At 33.2% G+C, this 17,036-nt stretch overlaps 5 protein-coding genes across 5 annotated transcripts; 2 read left to right on the top strand and 3 right to left on the bottom strand.

Moving 5' to 3' along the window:
* Positions 1-214: 214 nt before the first annotated feature.
* Positions 215-1,355, top strand: LOAG_01397 (hypothetical protein; the record flags this gene model as incomplete). The annotated part of the gene is made up of 3 exons (XM_003136936.1): positions 215-380; positions 594-813; positions 1,058-1,355. 3 exons carry the CDS (start codon positions 215-217, stop codon positions 1,353-1,355), a joined length of 684 nt encoding a protein of 227 aa, XP_003136984.1.
* Positions 1,356-3,118: 1,763 nt separating this feature from the next.
* LOAG_01396 (ShTK domain-containing protein) lies at positions 3,119-5,277 on the bottom strand (the record flags this gene model as incomplete). Its single annotated transcript, XM_003136935.2, has 6 exons — positions 5,127-5,277; positions 4,906-5,027; positions 4,487-4,723; positions 4,139-4,191; positions 3,804-3,924; positions 3,119-3,333 (listed from the first exon to the last, which is right to left on the bottom strand). Exons 1-6 carry the CDS (start codon positions 5,270-5,272, stop codon positions 3,119-3,121), a joined length of 894 nt encoding a protein of 297 aa, XP_003136983.1. The 5' UTR covers positions 5,273-5,277.
* Positions 5,278-5,845: 568 nt separating this feature from the next.
* On the top strand, positions 5,846-9,079 carry LOAG_01395 (WD repeats and SOF1 domain-containing protein). Its single transcript, XM_003136934.2, has 11 exons — positions 5,846-5,998; positions 6,326-6,410; positions 6,764-6,841; positions 6,965-7,071; positions 7,223-7,439; positions 7,532-7,679; positions 7,811-7,893; positions 7,971-8,135; positions 8,229-8,364; positions 8,505-8,623; positions 8,792-9,079. Exons 1-11 carry the CDS (start codon positions 5,929-5,931, stop codon positions 8,928-8,930), a joined length of 1,347 nt encoding a protein of 448 aa, XP_003136982.1. The 5' UTR covers positions 5,846-5,928; the 3' UTR covers positions 8,931-9,079.
* A 562-nt stretch (positions 9,080-9,641) lies between these two features.
* Positions 9,642-12,036, bottom strand: LOAG_01394 (CK1/WORM6 protein kinase; the record flags this gene model as incomplete). The annotated part of the gene is made up of 7 exons (XM_003136933.2): positions 9,642-9,821; positions 9,970-10,036; positions 10,163-10,313; positions 10,606-10,757; positions 10,914-11,084; positions 11,451-11,621; positions 11,858-12,036. The coding sequence occupies 7 exons, from the start codon at positions 12,034-12,036 to the stop codon at positions 9,669-9,671; spliced, it is 1,044 nt and encodes a 347-aa protein (XP_003136981.1). The 3' UTR covers positions 9,642-9,668.
* Positions 12,037-12,493: 457 nt separating this feature from the next.
* LOAG_01393 (T-complex protein 1 subunit beta) lies at positions 12,494-16,438 on the bottom strand. The gene is made up of 11 exons (XM_003136932.2): positions 16,285-16,438; positions 15,872-15,986; positions 15,278-15,664; positions 14,886-14,980; positions 14,499-14,588; positions 14,245-14,392; positions 14,047-14,166; positions 13,679-13,857; positions 13,398-13,551; positions 12,985-13,088; positions 12,494-12,826 (listed from the first exon to the last, which is right to left on the bottom strand). Exons 1-11 carry the CDS (start codon positions 16,411-16,413, stop codon positions 12,758-12,760), a joined length of 1,590 nt encoding a protein of 529 aa, XP_003136980.1. The 5' UTR covers positions 16,414-16,438; the 3' UTR covers positions 12,494-12,757.
* Positions 16,439-17,036: the final 598 nt, after the last annotated feature.

The raw sequence follows: 17,036 nt of genomic DNA, 5'->3' as shown, positions 1-17,036 counted from the left end.
TCCAAAAAAAGTAAAGGTTATTCATAGTGAGCATTCGTGTGCAATGTTAGAAAAGAACTTCAAGTTTTATTGGAAGGAATTTCTTTCAATTTTTTTTGATGTATGACTTAGTACTGTTACTACTACTATTACTACTACTTCCAATTTATTGTCATTGATGCCATATTCGGATTTAAAAAAAAAAAAAAAGGGAATTCAGGGAAAGATATAGACAATGTTACGATTTCTGAATCTGATAATTCTATTAGTTATTTTGCTGGAAGAAATAATTCCATCACATCAGCTTGCTTTATTTGATGGGAAGTTGGATATTGGACAGTTGAAGGACGATCGATTGCTACGTTTATATGAAAGCATTGAACAACAAGGCAATGTTTTTTGTTTATTTTTCAAGATAAAAAAGAAATGTATAAACTGCATAGAAAACTATAGAATCTGAGAAATTTCTGGAATAATTAAATTTGGAATAAATTTGAAATAATGAGAAAGGAGTGAAAATTTACCAGTATTTCGTTTGGTTTTATAAATAGGTTGAAATTTACAAACTTTTGGTTGAAATAAAAATTAGAAAGATTTTTTTTCTTCCATTACAGATGAACATCCTTCATGTCAGCAGAATTGTACTGAACTGAATCCGGATGCCGTACTTCAAAAGTGTCCAGTGTTACAACGTGGCCTTACATGCGGCAAATATAAAGTATACCATTATCGTCGTCATTGTTTAACTGCAACAGTTTATTGCCGACGAAATATGACGAACATTAATGAAGTTGCTGTATATGTTGCTGTTACTGGCACTGATTTGAATGCTAAGTAAGTTATAAAAATATAAAAATTTAAGTGAGATGAATTAATGAGATGAATTAATAATGCACTGCGGATCGCTTTTGAATTTTTTTAACTTTGTTTTATTTCAGCAAAAAAATGAAAATATTTAAATGACAATAAAAGAAAGTGTAAATTAATGAGAAGCAAGTAAGAAAAGGAAGAATTTGATGAACGAAAAAAGGAGAATATTGAATTAAATATTAAGCAATTTAAAATAATTTAATTTCAGCAAAACTGGTTTATTTGTGCTACCGTATATCGATAAAAAGGAGATTTCTGTACCACAAATAGTTGTTGAAAAAGCTTACCAAGGAAATGGTAATATGGGTGAACTTGTTTGTGATTCAAGTGGTAATTGGATCTTATATGATACAAATTATCAGTATATGGTTGAACATCTGTTTTGTTTAGTTGTCGAAGCAAGAAATTTGAATTATTTGTTGGATTTACGTCGTCCTGAATTTGATCGTATAACTACATTAATACCATATCGTCGCCGTGATCCCGAGTTTTTCAATCAGCCGTAATTAAATAAATGGTTAAGTTTAAAAAGAAAAAGTAGCAGAATTTTGGGACATTTAAATACGAATAGTATGATAATTTCTCGATAATAACGCATAAATATGTATGTAGCAATATTTGAATGAATTTCGCAGATTTCCAAACTTCACACTTTTTATATCCTCTCGAACATCAAATATGCAAATCACTTTCAGGAACATATTTAGCTTACGCTGTTTTCCATTAGTTTGTTCCATTGAAATCATTTCAGTTTACAAGCTAAACCAATTTGAATGGAAATGATAACTCATATCTCCGATTTAATTCGAATTTCTTGCTGAGTTTTCTTCTTTTTCTTTTCTTTTCTTTTTTTTTTTTCAAATGGTAGAAATTCGGATAAGGACAATAGTCAAGTCAATCATGGATCATTGACTATTCTTTAACAATTGCATATTTCATGCATCATTTGTTGTTCGTTATTTATTGCTGTATTGAATGTATGTATTAACAATTAACGTTTTTTCCAAATATTTTTCCAATCATCGAATAAATGTTCTAAAAAAAGAATAACTTATAATATTTTTAAAGTTTCTTGTCATGAAAAGATGTTTTTAGCAGTATTTAATCTTTAAAAGCGTTCTTCTAAAATATCCTTTATAAACTGATATCTCGGAAGATCTAAAGCAACCTCATAACTTTTTATTATTAATGACCTGCTGTGCACTGTTTTGTCGTGCTACTCAAGCAAATTATCCTGGAAATGGATTTTAATAGTTTCTGTTGTCTATTCTAAATATACTGGTGTGGATAACATTAATTATGATAAAAAGCAGTCAAATATGTTTTTGGTGCTGTTTTTCCAAAGCAGCATAATTCTGCAGTACTTTAACCAATTAATCCATAATTCCATAGAACCTTTCAAATTTACATATTTCAGCCTTTGTTTTGATGTATTTTCTTCGCATATATCAGCTAATGACGAACTATATATCTACAGGCATAATGTTGCTGGAATTAACGGATCGTAATTTTAGCAGATTCATTCCCATGAATATATCTCACCTTTCAGTTATACTTCTTCATTATAATTTGTGTAAGTTTTGTTGTACTTGAGAACAAATAAAAAAAAACTGAATTATATATAAATTCAGTTTACCAATTAAAATTTAATTATTTCCAGGATGACTAAACTTTCAAACCTTTACACAACAACTGGTGTGATCTAGATTCGTTTAAATGAAATGATTTTTTATTTAAAGTAAAAAAAGTGTTTTAATCAAAGGGATCTTATAACAGATCACATCAGCCTACATTTTTTCTCAAGTGAAGTCTTAGATTTGAAATATGTAGTTTAGATATCATTAATATTTGATTGACACAATCATTAAGAATGTTTCATGCTTATTCAAAGCAACATATCTTTAAAATAATGTATAATCGATGTAATGATTGGCATACAGACTGTGGAATACCATCTCCTAGCTATTCCGTTTAGTCCAAAGATTTCACGATCTGCAAAATAAAGATCTAATAAGCTATCATGTTTAACATATGCGCAAAATTTTGTCAAAGCTTATGCGATATTTTATTATGCACTATCATCAAGAGACTCGTAAAAATGAATAGTTGGTGCGGAATTTTGACAGAAATTTCATCATATTAGGTAAATCATTTCGTATTAGGTTGAAATAACAAGCAATCAGCTAACTGATAATTTTCTCTACCATATTACCACAATCATCCTGGATGCTTCCTTCTATCATGTTAATCATTTCACCGAATATAAGCTTCAACTAACTTTCTTACATACTGCACAACCTTTCGTGTAACAGGAATCTGTATACCAGAACATACTATCTCCAGTCATATAAGCACAGTAGTGGGTACCAAGCGGAAAGCCGGGAAAAAAATTTTTGAAATCTACGACACTTCCATCCAACCATTCAAATCGATTACTCGTTTGTCCACGCAAACCGATGAAAACTCTTTCACAGCTGGCTAATCCTGAAAAAACATTCATTGATGAGAACATTCATTTATTTCATGTAAATATTTATTTTCAAAAAATTGCAAGTTTTCACGATCAGAAATGTTGTCAATTAATTTCATAAGCACAATGCACTCCGTGCCATAACCTCTATCTTGCTCATTCCACAGTACGATACAATATGGTGATGATGAAATTCTGATGTTTTCTTAATACGGTATATCTTTGAAATTCCACTGACAAATCATTGAAACGTTAAAATTAGCAACATTTACCCTCATTCGGATATAACAACATTAATAGTCATTCATCTTAAACGCGTCAATAATAACATTATCAGTGTTTACGTGAAATGATAATTTTGTTAACAAGTTAAAAATCAATTCATGAAGAAGCAACAATTAGAAATATTTGTGAATCACCGCAATATGAATAATTTTGTTTTAGTATGAATAGAATATGAATTTCAAAACTGTGAGGTTCTCACCATATACAAATGTATTTTCTGCTTCAGAATGTATTGAGACCAAATGCGCATCTTCCTCGGCACACATTCGTTCATATTTCACTGCACTTATATTTTCGCTTTGAGAAATCGCATTGATAAACTACAATGAAGATTAATTAGTATGAAATATAATAATAAATTAAACAGAATAAAGAAGTGAAGAAATCCTTATAGGTAAATATCATAATGATTCTTTTTAGAAAATTTAATGCTTGATTTAATGAGTGCTAATTTTGAATTTAAATGTGCTCTTGAAAATATAATTTATATAAAAGTTTACATTAAGGGAAAAGGGAAGATTCGCGAAAACTAACTTTATAATGAGCATTTGTTTCTTTGTTGTAAATCCAACCTGGATATTGCATATCTGTAAAAATTAAATGTGTTCATGAAAAAATAAAAATCATCTTTTACATGTTCCAGTAAATCATGAATGATGAAGAAATATCTCCAAAAAAGTTATCGCTAAAAAGAGTTTCCACTTGAATAAAATATGGGATGATCGAAAAGGTTACTGAAAACATAAGAGTGAATCATTCTTTGGAAGAATCATTCTTTTCATCTTCTCCCCTTTTTTTTTCACTCTATCCCTTAAATCATCATTATGATTATTGCACAACGGAAAGAAAGAAAAATATAACTGAAGTAAAAACTAAACTAACCAACAGTGCACAAATTACATGTACGCTTGCATTTTTTCACCATAAGTTCATGATAATCTGATAGTTCACAAAGATTTTGAAGCATGGAGCATAACAAATAGTTATTATCCGTGCATCCACCATGCCTACATAGGCCACAACTACTAGCACATTCTACTGCTAGGATTGCTTTAAATGTCACATCTGTCGTAGTGCAATGACCTTTTTCTGCTATCATACGACAGTTCAGCTCAGAATCTGCAAAGATAAAAATAATGTTGAAATACTTTTTAAAAATAAAATAATAATGAAATACTTTTTGAAAATTTTTTTAAATATATAGTATTGAGAGAGGGAGAAGTCAAACTACCAGGTTAGACAGGAAATCTTAGCATATGATAGTACTGTATAAAATTTCCAACGAACTATTACATGATAACGAAACATATCTTTCTTATCTGTACACATGAAATCTGGATGTTGACAGCAACTGCGACATTGTTTTCGGCATTCTTCCACTCCATGCGCTTTGCTGTTTGAACAATGTGCATTTATTATTGGACTAAAAAAAAATTTAAATAATACCTTTAGCAAATTATAAAAGCTACCTTATACAAATATTTTGCATTTATTACTCGATAAAATCAAAAATAAAACCAACAAAGCTTCGTTGACCGGAAATGCTTTCTGGCAAATCATATCGCTTTGCTCATTGGAACATTTTGTTGCAGAGAATTCATCCGAACATGGTGACGTTGTTGCTTGAATTGTCGACAAAAAGAAAAAATAAACTAATCCGTATAGCATTTTGCTGGTTTATTTATGAAAATCCTATAAATTATAAGAAGAAAGACATATTCCCTCTTAAGATCAATTGACAACATATGAATATAATTCGTTAATTAATGCTATTAATCAGTCTGTAATTAAAGATACTTATGGTAAATCTCAAAGGAACTCACTTGATATAGCAGTAATGTATGACTGAATTGACTTTGTTTGCAATAATACCATTGCCGAATAGATTCAAGAAAGAAAAACAAAAAAAAGAACCGTCGAACTCATAAATGTGATGCCAAAATAGGACATTGAACCCAATGATATTATTCTCCAACATTCAATTCGATATTTCAGTTTTGCTGCAATTTTTCAATTTAAACAATTCTTGATTTGTTTTCATAATGACGGTAATAACAGCTGTAACGGCGATGATGACGTTAATGATACGTTAATGCTAATAACAATAACGCATCCATCGTCAATCATTAACCACACTTATCATGATTATTACCGTGATTATTATTGATATCATAATTCATGTACTGTTTGCTTAGAAGATATTCCAAGTGGACCATACTAGTTGCATAATGATGCATAAACATTTTAGATAGTGCGCTATTAAAAACAGACTCAATAGAGAGTAAAAGTTCCTTTTTTTGGTCATTTTCTTCCGGTTCAACTTGATGCGAGTAAAAGTGCTGTCACGAAATCCAAGTGATTATCAGCGAGAGACGAAGAATGATATTTACAAAGGTGAACATATTGCTTACTTCGCCTGATTTCATTCGCCAGATTTACAGTTGATGGATCCGGTTATGCTGCTGAATATTGTAAATGGGTCCCAAGAGTTAGATAATGAGTAGATTTATGGTCTAGAAGACGCCATAAATAACCATTGACTAGACGAGTAAAGCAAATGAATATTATCAGATTAAGCTTTATTATAATACTGTTGTGTTACTAAATATTGAACGTGAAATGATCAAAGAGAAGTTATAATATCCAATCATTTAGATCAGATTTTTTCACATGGAAATTTAAGCACCAATTATAGCTGATAATGGAAATTTACAATTTCAGCACCACGAAACTTCAATTTGCCGGAGGATCCATTTCAGGTTCAGGTTGAATACACACGAGCACTGAATGCTGCTAAACTAAACAGGTAAATACGCATCAGTCATAGTTGATTCCCTGTTAACCAGTTAATAGATCGAAATGTTAATAAATATAGGTAACGTATGTAATATTTTTTGAAATACTCCGAAAGACAGTCTTTTGTAGAGTGGTTACATGTAATAAAAAATGGTAGTAGGTATTATTTGATATTTTAGCAGGTTTTTTCTACTGAAAATTGATATTCTTCGGCGGTTTTTTTTCCGTACGCAAAAGACGGATAAACATTCAGCAACATCAATAAAAAATATTGTTAGGTTTTTATCGATCAGATGATAAGTCTTACTTATGCTAGTTGTCATTTGGCGCGTAAATAAAGCTCTAAAAGTTCCTCGTCTTCAGGGTCTTTGCAAAACCATTCATTTCAAGTTTGGACGGTCACAATGATGGTGTTTCGGTGCTTTGTAAACATCCTCTCAGGTTTATCTCATTTTTTTTTTCAAATCATGAAACTTGGTTTAATTATTTGAATCAATTCATTAACATTTTTATAAATTATAAAAGCAGTCGGTGACTAATTTTCTTTAGATTATTTTATTTTAGATTGTCGACGATTTTTTCTGGTGGTAGGGATGGTCAGGTACGGATATGGAATTTGCCGTTGCATAAATGCCTGGCAACGATACAAGCGCACAGTGGGCCTGTTAATGGTAAAACTTCATGGTAGTTTCAAAGTGCATAGTAGGATTTACTTTGCCAGTTTTATTTTTTATAGCTTTTTTTTTTTTTTAATTAAAGATGATGGTGAATGAGAAAGAAATTATGATTTGTCCTTTTATCTTTAATAATTCATGATTTAAGGTATCTCGTGTGATAATCTTTCGGGTAAAACCTTTATAACTGTTGGACACGATTCACAGCTGAAACACTGGAGATGTCCCGATCCGGTTGAAGGCGATCTCTCAGAACCTGTACATTCGATACCTCTTAATGGTGTTGCTCATGCTGTGTCACATATTGTGAATAGTGCTGACTACGTTACATGCGGTGAGGGCATCCATGTATGGAATAAGTTGAGGTAAGTTGAACAGGTGCTGGGAATGTTTTAATTTGTTTTGAACGATTCATTGAGTATGTTGAGTATTTCCATCAAGAACATCTGTGCTTTAGGGATTCTCCGATCCGAATATATAATTTGGGCGTTGATTCAGTTTATACAGTCAAGTGCAATCCTGTCGAACCAGAGATTATAGTTGGTTGTGGCAGTGATAGGACGATTGCATTATTGGATACAAGGCAAAAATATCCGTTAAAGAAAGTAGGTTTTTTAATTTTGATTTGACTTCATTGATTGAATTCGAGCAGTTTTAATGAAGTATGGAAAATTCGTTGACTAACTGAAAACATCTGTTATTGTCGTCCTTTGTTTTAAACTTGCTATTCATTCAGGTGACGATGAAATTGCGTCCAAATGCGGTAAGCTGGAATCCAATGGAAGCTTTTACATTCACAGCCGCCAACGAAGACTACAAGTATAATCAGCTTACACATTTCTGTTTCATTATTGCTGTTGAATACTAATTATTTTGACTTCGGATTTGTTTTATAGCTTATATGCGTTCGATATTCGGAAGCTGACTGATCCTCGACGTGTTTACAAGGGTCATACAAATGCAGTGATGGATGTTGATTACTCACCCACAGGAACTGAATTTGTTTCTGGAAGCTACGATCGTTCATTAAGGATATTTCCTGTGGAATCATTTAGCAGCAGGTATGATTTTATGTGAAGACTTCCATCGTTCTTTCTTTCAACCTTTCTGTTCTTCAGTATTAGGAGGGACTTAAATCAGCAAATTTTTTTGAGGGAAATATACCACACCAAGCGAATGCAACAGGTGCTTTCTGTGCTGTGGTCACTTGATAACAAGTTTGTGTTATCTGGTTCTGATGAAATGAACATTCGCTTATGGAAAGCAAATGCAAGTGAAAAATTGGGCCCGGTATGTGTTTTATTAATGTCGTCATGTCGTTCTTTTGTCCTTCTCATTCGGTCAGTTTTTGCACTCGTTGAAGTTATTTTGATTTTTACAAATATTCAATAAATTACAGGAATTTGAGATCTCGATTAATTTTATTCTAGTTACATCGACGTGAACGTGCAGCACTTAATTACAATGCTCGGCTATTGGAAGTTTATGGTGAACATCCTGAAATTAGGCGAATTGTGAAGCGTCGTTTCGTTCCGAGACCAATCTACACGTATGTTTTCTTTCTCAACAAATGTTGTGTTTATATTATATGCTTATCCTATTTGCAAAAGGAGTGCCTAACTTTCGAGCGAGTTTTTAATCTTATGACGATAACTCCGGTATTTGGTTACAAATTCCCAAGCTTAACATATGTTTTAAAAAATTTTGTCAATTTTAGTGCTACAAAGGAGCATAAAGCAATAAGTTTGTCGCAACGGCGCAAAGAAGAAAACAGAAGAAAACACTCGACACCTGGTGCTGTTCCATATGTTCCGGAACATTTGAAACATATGGTAAAAGAATCTATTCCGTTGTGAATTTTGTTAAAAATTGTTAAGGTTCATTTTTTTTAAAAAAAGTGCTTATTTCAGTTGTTAAGAAGTTAGGGTCATTTGAATCTTCAACTAAGTGAAGAGGGAAGTGAATAAATGAATAGAATTCTTCTCTTATATATTTAAAAGTACAGTTTTCGGTAAAATCTGTTATTTTAACTGCATTTAATTTTTTTAATTATTTTGGCGAGCAATTTCCCATTTAAAAAAGGAAAAAAAAAAGAATTACTCCTTCCTTCCTCTCTCCTAAAGTCAAATCTTGTGTATGTTTTGTGTTCACTGAATGTTCGCTTATTTCTTCACCATGTCCTGTTGTCATTATGCAAAATGAATCATTACTTCAGCAGGATTGATCGAACATGACAATTTATTTGCAAATTTCGCCAAGTGATTGCTAATGATTTACTGGTTTTTTAGATTAATATGAATTAGGAAAGTATGAAACAGGTTCCACTATGAACTGTATCCATTGAAAATAGATCTGATTAGTAAGCAAGACCAAGCAAAATTAGAAGTCCCAGTAGTTGGCGTTGATGGTTTTTACTATGATATGATAAGATAAAGTTGAAATTTACAAGTGCAGTACAATATGCGCGCCCAAAAATCAGTGATTTGCTTGATATAAAACTATTACAAAAGTATATAAATCAAAATTGAATGTTTTACAAATATCTTTATAGAATTAGAACAGTTTTTCGCAAAAATTGTGACACTTTCTGATTCTTAGCTGATCAACACATCCAATGGTCCGTTCTTGATTTCTTTCTTCTGAAGAAGTTTGCTGGCTGAATCAGATTCTCCGTGCTGATCAGTCGTACTAATTTTTTTCAGCACTTCCGGATCTTCTTGCCATTCAAATGGTTTGGTCTTATCAATCTAAATGCAAAAATCACGCCTTAAAAGTGTCGATTTTCGAAAACCTGTCCTTTCAATTCAGGGATTTTTATGCGATTGGCTGTAGATCCGGTGTTTGGAATGTTTTGCACTTCGAAAGTCTCATTTCTGTTGGTGCAAAAAAAAATACCTTTAAGCGATCCATTGCTTGATTGATGAAAGCGTGAATCACGCGATACCTCGGTCGGGCATTAAATCTAAATTTTCCGAGGTTTTTTGTTTTCTCAATTTTGTGGGAATTTTTAGAAAAAATCGAAAGAACAAAGGTTTCTTTTTTTTTTTATTTTTGGGTAGGGAGGGAATGGAAAAATTAAAAATAATACGCTGTTTGGTCGATAATATCTAGAATTTCCTCAAATTCTTGGGGGGAATCTCGAAGCAGTAGCTGTCTGCCGGGACCACGTGTGAATTTTTTCCATTCGCCAACTAACAAGTACTCTCGTTTGGGATCATGGATGAACCAGGGCAAATTTCCTGTAATTAACGTTTACTGGCTTAACAAAAAGTGCTATCCATTTTTCACGTTTTTATTTTTTATAATTCACTCCAACAAACAAGAAATTCGAAATCTAATTTGGATTTCAATTTGTCATCACACGTGTTTAAGAAGTATCACAACTTCTAACATTCTCCATACTTTATTTACACTCTTCTACTATCCATTTTTGAGATCTATTAATCTTTGTTAATCGAAAGTGAAACTATGTGAAATTATATGACGCATGAGAGTGATATATGTTGCGTAGAATCCTTGAAGTTCTCTTACCGACAATCATTTCAATAATCATATAGAACCATGATTCCAGGTCATCTTTTCGACATTGTTCCGAGAAATTGTGTGCATTCATCGGCGCATAATATATTGTGCCCATTAAACTGGCCGCATTCCGTCGTTCAATCAATGTACCATTTTCACGACTACATTGATTTTGGTAAAATGATCACATTTTTTTATATCACGTAAATAAGTAATTTGAAGTAGTAGCTGCCAAATAATTTAAGATACTGACTAGTCAAGTATACAAAGCAAGACTAGTTATCATAAAGCTGAAGTATGTATCGTATTCAACTAACATGAATCTTCGTGCAAAACCAAAATCAAGCATATAAATCAATCCCATGTTTTTCATCCCAATACAAAAATTATTTGCCTTAACATCACGACAAAGCCAACCGCTATCGTGAAGCGCTTCGATACGTCTCAATGTTTGAGATGCAAGTCTAAGCGCTGTTGAGAGGCTGAATCTGAAAAGAAAAGAAAAATGCAAAAGATTAAAATAAAAATTAGTTTCCAAATTCTTTAACTATAAGCAATTCTTTAGTGCAATGAAAATAACGATTGAATATTTCAGCTGAAATACTTCTAATTATCAGAAATGAATAATTTCAAAAAAGGAAAAAAAAAGATAAGTATCTTAGAAGTCACATAGTTTTCGTATTTTCTCATAGGATAGTTTATTTATAATATTTTAGTTGAGCATAAAGTAAGGTCACGTTGATACTTTCAAAAAACTCGACGAAGAGAATAATGAAATGAAACTGAAATAAGCAGTTATTCAAAAGTGATTAATGTATCCAAGTTCTTTAATATAAGACAAAATTTTTATCCACTTTTTTGCTGGTATTGAACGTCTCAGGCGTTGTAAATCTGGACCAACCAATTCCATGATAATATATTTATAAAGTGGTGTCCTACCAGCAGCAATTAAACGTGGAAATCCTGCGGTAATATCATGACGATTAAGTTGCTTTAACACTAATGCATCCAATTTCAGTACAGGTCTACAATTGATAAAATTATCTTCTTTTTTCCATCAGATATATATAAATAATATTAAAATTAATATGCGCGTATACAGGAGTTGAGTTGATTGGTTACTTCATTAGCGGCTAATATAATTATTTAAATTTTCATGATGTTATAGCATTTATAGCACTTCTTTATTACATCTATTTGTGTAAAGGTACTTTATTTACGTTATAAGATGTAAATAATTCCAATGCGGAAAAAGAAAGACCTTTTTGACCCTATTGTACGCTCAATCTTCATAGCATATTGCATACAACCTTCATTGATGGCATAAACTTTGCTAAAGGGTCCATCGTACAGTTCTGATTGGATATGGTACTGCTTTCCCTTCAATGTAACCTTCGAACCAACAGCTGGCATCTTATTATCACTATCCTCATTTCCCATTAATATTAACACTTTACGTTACGGCACTCAATAGCTATGAGAGACCGTTCAGGATGAATACAAATAATCAAAATGATTGTTTTAGAAAAGTAACAGAGCTTTGGAACCACAAATATTATCCACAGCCAAATCATTGATTTCCTAGCAAAAATCATGTAAATTGTCTGTCAGATATTTTAGGGCCGAGTAGACATGTTTATTCGACCAACTAATTCCAAAGATAACCTAACTAGAGAAACTGATCTCAAATTGTGCTTAGCTTAGAAAAGGAAAGATTGGAGCTTCTACGCCTTACAGACATTAGAAGTTATGGAACAACAGAAATCATCTGAATCACTTCTCCGAGAGATGTTCTCAGAGACAAAAAGATTACACTTTGCAGTTGGCCAATTCAAATTTAGAATACGCGTGTTCCGAATATGCACAGAACTAATTAAATCAAGTAAAAATTTATTTTTGCGAAATAACAACGATCCATTAGTAGTGGCTGAATAAAACCTCAAGCAATATATTTAAACATTTAACTTGAAAAGCAGTCACTGAAGATATGGAATTCAAACAAAAAAAGTGAAAAGAGAAGATCAAATAGTTCAATCCTCAGGGCAAAAATTTTGGACTTAAAATCGGATGGTTCGTCAAAATGATTCTTCAGACTTACTGTCACATTAGCTTACACAAATTTTAGTAATCAACAAATAATGGAAATAGTTTTTATCGAGACTTAACAAGGTCTACGGTCGCGTGCTCGTTGTCGTGGTGCGCTTTTGATAATATTGTCCACACGAAGAATCTGAAGCATAAAAAACCCTTTATTTCGAGAAAATTCGTTGTCTCCCTTACTACAGCTTTAAAACTCAAACTTTATTCCCTGTGAATTCCCGCTGTAGATGATAACAGATGTTCATAAAATGTTATCTTTTCGGAGGAGTTAAAATTCAAACGTCTTACCTGCTCAGCTGCTTCTGCTGCACTGGAAACCATGCACAACTTTACACTGAACGACTCGATCAGGCCCTTTTCAATAACATCCGCTGGTTCGCCTTTCTCAATATCTGAAAATTCGTATGTGGCGAATATGAATCACTATTATTATTAACTTCGGTCGAAATTACCCATCTTGCAGTATGCTATTTCCATTACTTAAAACTAAAATGTATCGAAAACAGTTATTTTCAGCAACTGTGATTAAACACAGGAATATATCTCCACTTTTTTTCTTAAGCAAAAACGTAAGTATGTAAATTATTTTCTAAAGTGATTACACAATTTGTAGATGGAAAGATCAAAGATATATATCATAATCCGCTATAACCATTCGATCCCATCTATCATACATGATCAAGAGAAAGATACAAACTAACCTATTCCCATGCAATGATTACCATTGCTATGGTAAGCACGTAACTTCGATACGATTTCTGCACTATCCAAACCAGCATTGTCGCAAATGTAAGTTGGTAATTGTGCCAGTGCACGAGCAAACGCCTCAACAGCAAGCGACTCTTTCCCAGCAATCTTAATTTGAAAAATTTACTACATAATGTGTCTGAAAGAATAATCAAAATTACCCATAATGTTGAAATCACTGCTTCAATTAATTAATTGATAAATGTAATACATTTCAACATAATATTAGTAATACCTTCTGACTTTCCGACATCGCCGCAGTGCTCATCAAAATTTCAGACGCTCCAGCACCAGCGACCGTGCGTGCTTCTTTAACATGAGTCACTAAGACACACAACGCATCATGAAGTGATCGTTCTGCTTCATCGAGAATTTGTTGCGTAGAACCACGAATAACAATACTACATGCTTCGCCTGCAAAGAATTACAGGAGCACTAATTCATAGAGTGTCGTAAATCACAAATTAAAAACTAAAAGGAAAATGACTAAAAACTAAAAGCATTTCCAAAAATTTGCCAAAAACGGAAAATAATTTTAGTTGGTCACGAAAAGGCAATTACTAGAAAAATCGCCACAGATACTTCACAAAGATCTATTCATACCAATTGGAACACCAGAAAATCGCAGCAGCCGATCCTCACCAATCATAACTTCCTCGATAAGATTACAGGAACCAAGTTTAACTATTTCAGGCGAATCAAATGTCGATACAATTTCACCACCTGTAAAAAATGATATAGGAAAACCTTCAATACAGTTAAAAATAGAATCAACTGATTACAAAGAATAGAAAAACACACCAAGAACGAGAGCAAGTCTTTCGATTCCCTCAAAGTCGGCATGCTCAATGGCCATGATACCAGCATCAGCAAACAGCTGCTCCGGATAGTTGTAAATCAGCTGCCGATTGATAAATACGTTAATTTTATGTGCTATAATTTTATTTACCTGCAAAAAATTTAATGTCAAACCACTTAAATCAACTTGGAAAAAATAGTTTCTGAAAATGCTATTACTAATAGCACAGACCAAAATATTTCATCTACAAACCAACCTTATCCTTCATTTTCTGTTTTTCAGCAACTTCCAGCTCTGCAACTTTAGCCACAGAATCTACACGCACTCTTGAACCGAATACTTTTATCTAAAAAATAAAGCACTTCTTTTCAGTGATGTATAAAAATTCCTAAGAATTGAAACGAAGTTTCAGACCGACTTAAGCCTGGCAATCGCTATTTATAGTAAATGAGTAAGTCCCATAAACTACAGTCTCAAAAATTCAGAACCACCAAGTAAAGATATACTCAACTCAAGCAAACACGAAGTGCAAACCAAACCACGAAATAACAAGTTCGTGTTCAAAAATCGTAAGCTGCTGGCAATATCATTTCTATTCACTTGAAAATTTCAAATTTATTCGTTAATCAGCGAGTGCACAAACCTTATCAGTATCCATTGGCGTGTTAGCAATCAGAATTTTTGCATTTTCAACTTTTTTTGGTTGATACATGCCTGGACGTTTTTCAAGCAAAAATCCTTAAAAATTAAAAATGAACCGTGTAAAGCAAGACTTCAATATCTGAAAAGAAACTGTTAGAAATACGAATGTTACTTCTACAAAACAATTACAATCGGTTTTGATATCGACAGCGAACACGCTGAGAAGTGTACGATCTACAAAGAGAATCGACCTCGTAGATGACGTCAACAACGAGGGTCTGTTCTTGGAAAAGTAATTAAATATCATTAGGAAAAAACAGTTCAATGTTAGAATAATTCAGTTCCTTAACATTTAAATAATTTTCCAACCACTATATTTTTTTTTACTCTAACCTTCGTCCAGATAACTGTCATCCATCGAACCACCCAGTTTTTTGATAATCTGAATTGATTCCAGACATCCAGAACCCTTCAGACGCAACACAGCATCGACGGCAAGTTGAGCAAAATGTTCTTTATGCTGCGCTAAAATCTTGGAGCCAAGTGTTGTTCGAGCTATTTTCAACAGGTCATCACGCATATCTGTTGCATTGGAAGTTTTCGCCGATGCTCGCAGAGCATCTTGGGCTATTTTCAAAGCTCGGCGATAGCCAGCAATGATTGTTTGTGGATGAATTTTGGCACCAATCAACCGTTCGGCTTCTTTCAATAGCTCAGCGGCAAGAACGGTCACTGATGTTGTTCCATCGCCTACTTCCGAATCTTGTGTCATCGAAATCTCTAAACAACAGAAAGTCCTTAATGCTAGGAAAAGTAAAAGGAAATGACCAGTTCAAGACCAAAACTCATGAACGAAACCATTTCGAGCTTCGTCTTCAATTATCAATGCTGTTATGATCGATGGACAGCAATAGCCTTACCAGAGTTGCGCGCCTGAATGAGAGAAGTGCTCTAAGACTCTAATTGTTATCTATCGCAATTTCTCACCTACGAGAACTTTCGCAGCTGGATTGTCAACGCCAATAGCTTTCAAGATGGTAGCACCATCGTTCGTTGCTTGCACCTGCTGTGAATCACCTTCACCGCACAACAAAATTTTGTCCTTAAACGAATTTGACGTTGGAAGTTTGAGATTATCAAAGCATGGGAAAAAAAGTCCTCAAACAGTTGAAGCTTGAAATCCTAAGCATTTGGTGCTTTCAAATAATTAAATCGTTATGTAGTGGGGAAAGCGTTGTAAGAATTGCTTAGTATGCATTCCAACAATCATTAGAACCGTTAGAGATGATCTTGACTAACCACCTATGTTCAATAAATATCTGGCATTTACGTAAAAGTGGAAGGATAATTCAGAACGTAACATCCCCACCACCACCACTCTACACGAACAAGAAACCTACCATTCCCTTGGGTCCTAACGTCGATTTCACCAAATCACCAATTGCGATTGCACCAACAAATGACGACAAACGTGCTCCTTCACCTCGTTCTTCCTGAGCATTTTGCTTTAATATCTGCACTGGAAGCATGGCTGCAGCGAACTTTATACTGAAATATTTTAGGAGAAGTAGGAAATCCTCGAAAGCGAAATAAAACAACTGTGACCAATAGAATGATCAAATTTTGAATTATTTCTAAGTTAAACCAGACAACTTCATTACATATCGGCACACTCGACAGATATAACCCAATTCTAACTGCATTATTCCATAATAATTCCGATGGTACATCCCTTAATGAAGCAATGTTCCCATTGTCACGACAGCATGTTCTTTGACCTTTACACCATCCTATTTCTTCTGTAACCTAATTATCTGATAGAAAATGTCTCAGGCTCTATGCTAAGCTCCAGATCATATTTATGCCACCCTAACCGGATCACTTTAAACCTCCACTAACTACTCCTCACAACAAAACAAAATTAAAGGGCATTTAGCTAAACTAACAGAAAGCCCACAGTTTTTCATTACATCCCATAAAAACATGAATCAAAGTTTCTTATCAAACTCATAATATTTGTAGCAAACCAGCAAAAAACCCTGGTTTGTTAAAACTCCTGCAATAATGATATGTGACGCTGACATTACTGACATTAGCACCATCGGGTAGTGTCTCAATGCAAATCGATTTCTCTCATTTTTCTAAATACTGT

Source organism: Loa loa (assembly GCF_000183805.2).
Source record: "Loa loa unplaced genomic scaffold supercont3.184, whole genome shotgun sequence".
Lineage (NCBI taxonomy): Eukaryota > Metazoa > Nematoda > Chromadorea > Rhabditida > Onchocercidae > Loa > Loa loa.
Note: the sequence above shows the minus strand (reverse complement) of the source record. Positions and strands in the feature narration are given on the sequence as shown.